General features: G+C 46.8%; 1 protein-coding gene across 1 annotated transcript in view; it reads left to right on the top strand.

The window, feature by feature from the left end:
- Positions 1-1,236: 1,236 nt before the first annotated feature.
- Positions 1,237-6,312, top strand: part of LOC143290121 (sperm microtubule associated protein 1-like) — a 13,027-nt gene continuing 7,951 nt past the window's right edge. The window contains exon 1 of the mRNA XM_076599408.1: positions 1,237-1,566. Coding sequence (XP_076455523.1) covers positions 1,237-1,566 — 330 coding nt within the window. The remainder of the gene's footprint in view (positions 1,567-6,312) is intronic.

The following is a 6,312-nucleotide window of genomic DNA, read 5'->3' as shown; positions in this document are numbered from 1 at the left end:
AACAATCTCTTGTCTTGTCTTATCATTCCCTCGACCGCTGGGGTCGTTGGGGGGACATGAGGAAGATGTCATAGCTCGCCACGCCGTTCTGTTGGCAGCTGTCGTGAGGAGATCTGGCATCGTCATTTTGGTCCATTCCTTGACGTTGTCGGACCAGCTCTTTCTCTGCCGCCCCCGTCTGCGCCCTCCCTCTACAGTCCCTTGCAGGATGGTTTTGGAGAGGGTGTTATGTCGTATGACGTGACCAAACCATGCCATCTTCCGTCGTTTGAAAGTCGCCAGCAGTGGTTCTTGGGGCCCAACAATGTTGCTGACCAGGTTCCGCACATAGTCATTGGTCTTGTGCTCCTTGTAGGAGATGTGTAGTAGTCTCCTCAAGCACTTGGTTTCGAATGCTTGGATTCTTCTTTCTGTTTCTGCCATCAGTGTCCATGTCTCACATCCATATAAGAGGATGGAGACCACCAGTGACTTGTAGAGCAGAACTGTCCTTGTTGATTCTCAACAATCTCTTACAGACCAGGAAAACAACACTTTAAAAACATTGTTGGGCAGCAATTGATTTCAAGAGTCTGCCACTGATTCTTATCGGAACCAGCTGCTTTCCTTGTTTTCAGCTGCTGAAACAGATATCTCATATCTTTTGCGTCAATAAAACAAACCGTCAGCATTATAATTACCACCAGCAATACAGCCATCACCCATCAACAACCTCACAAACATCATCAAAGTCAGCATTCAACATTCCATGCAAATTTTCAATCACTTTGCAAACTTTCAATCGCAGGTCAAGTGCATATGCTTTAGTAACCTGACAATTAAGCATGTAATTTTTTACTGTAACTTGATGAAGCCTTATGAACACGAAAGTGTGTCTTCACAAGTGACTGAGAACGTTGATGTTTTTGACTTTTTGCATTCATTATCAGTTGTTTCGCTTGTCAATTTAACGACTTCTCTTTTACGAAGTCCTTTAAGTAATTTCCTGTAATTGTATTTAGATATTTTTGTTCAAATTTCACCCTCATTTCACCCTCATTTGCCCAGTTTTCCCCAACCCTCCATTCATTCACATCTCCCACCCCTTCTAACCGATAATACTCAAATGTATTCATAAATACTTTAACAAAATGTCTTCAATCACCGATATATGTGACGGGACATTAAACAAAAATTCCTCCTCCTCAATCGCAGACAGGCAAGGCAAGCAACTCAGCCCCCAAATCATCAGCAGCAATGTCTGTAGACGGAGGAGCGAGAGCTGGAGGAGGAAGTGGGGGTGGAAGTGTTGCCTACTCCTCCAACTCACCCAGAACCGGCAGAAGAACAGCCCGTATGAACAAGATCTACCGCACGCCCCCGACCCCTCCCCCGGGCGCCCTCCGGACCAAGGAGAAGACCTTCGTGCTCGACTGCAACGCTGTCAGCAGCATCTCCTGCGATTACTCCAGGGCCAACCCTAAGCTGGGCCCCGTCATCCCGCCTTACAACTCCCAGAAGGACCGGCACGTCAACCACTACTTTACCTTCCACGGGGTGCCTCGGACCTTGGACAAGACTGGGCAGGTGAGTGTGTGTGTGTGGGGGGGGGGGGGTTGGGGAGGGGAGGGGGGGGAGGGGGATTGGTTGGTTGGGTGGTGGAGGTTGGGGGAGGGGGATTGGGAGGGGGGGGGTTGGGGGAGGGGGGTCGGCATGGCAGGTGATTCTGTTTTCTCTGCGTGTGTTGGGGGGAGGGGGGGGGGAGGAGATGAGGGTGTGTATGTGTGTAGGAGTGGGATAAGTGTGGGGGTGGTGTGTGTGTATGTGTGTGTGTGTGTGTGTGTGTGTGTGTGTGTGTGTGCATGTGTGTATATGCGTGCATGTGTGTGTATGTGTGCATGTGTTTGCGTGCGTGCGCGCGCGCGCGCGCGAGTGTGTGTGTGTGTGTGGGTGTGTGTGCGTGCCTGCGTGCGCTCGCGCGTGGGTACGTGTGTGTGTGTGTTTGTGTGTTTATTTGTGTGAAAATGTGTATGCTGTTCCTGCGCATGCGCAGATATGCGCGTGTGTTCAGAATGAGAGCGTTAGTGTCAGAGTCAGCATGAAAAGAGGGGGGAAAATGTAAAAGGGGATTTTAGAGTAACAAAGCAATTGCCTTTAATGATTTCGCTAACCCACCCTCCCCTCCGCAACCCCTCAATCCCGCGTCTTCTTCGATAATACACATGCTGTTTTGTATATCGCTGGAAACATTACCAAGATTTTGTTGTTTAAGGTGTGAAAGATGTCTGTTCGATGTGTGAGTTGTGTTGGATGTGTGAAGTGTGTTGGATGTGTGAAGTGTGTTGGATGTGTGAAGTGTGTTGGATGTGTGAAGTGTGTTGGATGTGTGTTGGATGTGTGAGGTGTGTTGGATGTGTGAGGTGTGTTGGATGTGTGAAGTGTGTTGGATGTGTGAGTTGTGTTGGATGTGTGAAGTGTGTTGGATGTGTGAGGTGTGTTGGATGTTTGTTGAATGTGTGAGGTGTGTTGGATGTTTGAGGTATGTTGGATGTTTGTTGGATGTGTGAGGTGTGTTGGATGTGTGAGGTGTGTTGGATGTGTGAGGTGTATTGGATATGTGAGGTGTGTTGGATGTTTGTTGGATGTGTGAGGTGTGTTGGATGTGTGAAGTGTGTTGGATGTGTGAGGTGTGTTGGATGTGTGAAGTGTGTTGGATGTTTGTTGGATGTGTGAGTTGTGTTGGATGTGTGAGGTGTGTTGGATGTGTGAGGTGTGTTGGATGTGTGAGGTGTGTTGGATGTGTGAGGTGTGTTGGATGTTTGTTGGATGTGTGAGTTGTGTTGGATGTGTGAGGTGTGTTGGATGTGTGAGGTGTGTTGGACGTGTGAGGTGTGTTGGATGTGTGAGTTGTGTTGGATGTGTGAGGTGTATTGGACGTGTGAGTTGTGTTGGATGTGTGAGGTGTATTGGACGTGTGAGGTGTGTTGGATGTGTGAGGTGTATTGGACGTGTGAGGTCTGTTGGGATGTGTGCGGTGCATTGGGAGTCTGTTGAATTTGTGAGCTGAGTTCCAGCCAGCAGTAGTTGTTATGACGCCCCTGACCTGACTTAATGCAGGCATCCATGGTGAACAGGGTGTTAAATACTCATCGTCGTTTTGGTGCAGAACCCGAACCTCTTGTCTGTCCAAGAACAGAGCGAGACATACTGACAGAGAGATTGACTGGATGACTGACATGCGCACAGACAGACTGACCGACAAGATGTTCTGGATGACATGTACTGACCCCATATGCATGGATACATGCTCAAAACAGAGCTGCCCTTCATGCAAGTTTGTGCATATCTTTGTTTTACTCGTTGATTTATTTCATTTATATATTCTCATCGTTTGATGGGTCATTAATTTTTATTTGTTTAGTTTAATTCATTCACCCATTCAAGTTGTTTCTTCTTCCTTTCATCCATTCGTTCGTTCGTTCGTTTCATGAGAGGAGAGAAAAAAAATCACATTAAGACTCGTGACAATGAAAGAAGAAAACAAAATGTCCAACCCACAATCACCACCACCCACCCACACCCACACCCACACCCCCTCCTCCCCTTCACACACACACACACACACACACACACACACACACACACACACACACACACACACACACACACACACACATTCTCCCTGCCAATACCAGACAAAGGCGCAGGCCTTTGACAATAATATACCACAAGCTACGTGCAGCAGTATGGAAACCATCATGGTTAATGCAATATGTCTCCGGGACAAAGGGGCGACAGTACAACATAAAAGTGAATATTGATCGGTGGGCGGGAAGGAAGGACGGAAAGAAAGTTGGCGTGAATAGCTTCCCCTGAACACACACATCCTTTCGTCTCCGTGTTGTGCGAATGTCGCCGTGTAGCACAAAGACCCGTGCTTGGAGAAACGTTATAACTACTACAACAACGACAACAACAACAACAACAGCAACAACAACAACAACAACAACAATGATAATAATAATAATACTGAAAACAATAATGTCGTTGTCTGCGTAGCCATATGTCGTAGAGTGCGTGCACAGCCGGTTTTGACTAGATCACGCCCCTTAGAGAGGCCACTGTGGCGCCGTCTTCGGTGATCTCCTGTTCTGGTAACGGTTTACAGTTGGCCGGGTTTTCTCTTGGGAGTTTTCCTTCTCTTGGAAGGACTGCCTGCTGAGGCTAACGGACTCCATCTGCCCGGACTTTTCCTCAGGGTTGACTCCCGAAGCCTTTCCTATGAGTGGGTATGGCCGCAAGGCAGCGGAGGTTTGAAATCAGAGTTTTCCTTCTCTTAGATGAGCTGTCTTCCCAAGCTGATGAGCCCCATCTTCCCAAAGCACTGGTTTTCAGGCGCCACGTAACCCGCCTTCGCCCCTTCTCCTATCAGTAGTAGCAGTTCCACCGGGCTTATATCTAAGCCACACGAGCAGGCTAGGAGCTGGACTTAGTTGTCAGAGGCTGTTGTAGACGTGCGTCGTGAGGGGCATTTTACAGACAATTGGAGCTTGTCCCCATTGCCACCCCTCGGCTATGACAACCTTGGGACCGAAAACAACAATAATAATAACGATCCATTCATATATAGCGCTATAATACAAGGAGGAGAAAGTTCTAAGCGCTTTACAAATCCATTCCTTAACTCCCTCAGTACGGCCAGTCCTCTCTTCTCCTCTACACGGACCCCTGGGATGTCCAGTGGGTGTCTGAATGACCCAACCTTTAGCTTCCGTCGTCAGAACTGTGGTATTCTTTGTCAACATTCACCTCTTCAGTATAAGAGCCTTCCGCTTGCAATATTTTGATGATGGCAATTGGGTTGAAACGCTGTTATTGTCGTCTCTTTCGCCTTTCGTATGGAGAGAGTTAAAACAACTGAATAAACACTACACAATATAATAGAGTTTAAAAGAAAAGTAAAAGTAATAAAAACACTTTCATTGGTTCAATAAATAGACAGTTGTCAAGACCAACTGGTACATTTTCTAAATGCAGCAACTCTTACACTCCACCACACATGCACAAATATCTAACTTGATATAGCTAACAGACAGACAGACAAACAGATCAACGCACTGAGAAACGTTGACATGAAAAACAGACAGACAGAACAATGCATAGAGAAACAATGACATGAAAAAACAACAACAGACAGAGCAGTGCAGAGAGAAACTTTGGCATGACGAATAAGCAGACAGACAGACAGACAGACAGACAGACAAATATACAAACACATGCATAGAGAAACATTGATATGGTGATTAGACAGACAGACAGACAGACAGTGAGAAAACTGCTCACCGAAATAAACACATAAAGAGATATATAGAGAGATACACATTCAGGAACATTCACATGAAATACAGACACACTGACAGACTTACTGAGCAATGCACACAAAAATACTCATATGACAAGCGGCTGGACATTCCTACAGACAAATGCATACATAAACATTCATACGATAGACAGAGAGAAAGACTTTACGTTTGATGGTAAACCGTGTCTCTGTGCTGTAAAACCATGCACGCTTTGATATGTTCAGTGGTAAATACTGTATCCAGACTGTCAATCATGCGCGTTTTACGTTCAATGTCTTTGTGCTTAAAAAAGATCCTCAGTAGTATAGTGGTCAGTATCCCCGCCTGTCACGCGGGAGACTGGGGTTCAATTCCCAGCCGGGGAGGTGTTTTAAGCGCGTTGGGTTACGCTGCTGGTCAGGCATCTGCTTGGCAGATGTGGTGTAGCGTATACGGATTTGTCCGAACGCAGTGACGCCTCCTTGAGCTACTGAAACTGAAACTGAAACTGCTTAAAAAAAATTAAAAAACAAAAACAAAAAAAAACATGATCACGTTACGTTCAGTTGTAAACCCCTGTAATGGGTGCATGCTTTACACAGAGCTGTTTGCGTGGCATGCCCCAAGTTGCGGCATGTATTGTCGCCCGTGCATGCATTGTCGCCGGTGACAATACCTGCAGCCCTCACTGCACATAATTATTGTCGCCCCTCTGCAGTGGTGCTGTTGTGAGGAGTGAGTGAGGAGTTGTGACGTAACTTTTACGACCCAGCATAGCGTCGTTGAAGGGCTGTGCCCTCGCTGATAAGATCTCTTACACACACACACACATACACACACACACACACACACACACACACACACACACACACACACACACACACACACACACACACACACACACACACACACACACACACACACACACACACACACACACACTAACACAGAGTGACAGTAGCCAAGCCTTACCAGTTCACAACCCATCCAG

Source organism: Babylonia areolata, chromosome 15 (assembly GCF_041734735.1).
Source record: "Babylonia areolata isolate BAREFJ2019XMU chromosome 15, ASM4173473v1, whole genome shotgun sequence".
NCBI lineage: Eukaryota > Metazoa > Mollusca > Gastropoda > Neogastropoda > Buccinidae > Babylonia > Babylonia areolata.
The sequence above is the reverse complement of the archived record's forward strand: the minus strand, read 5'-3'. Positions and strand labels throughout refer to the sequence as shown.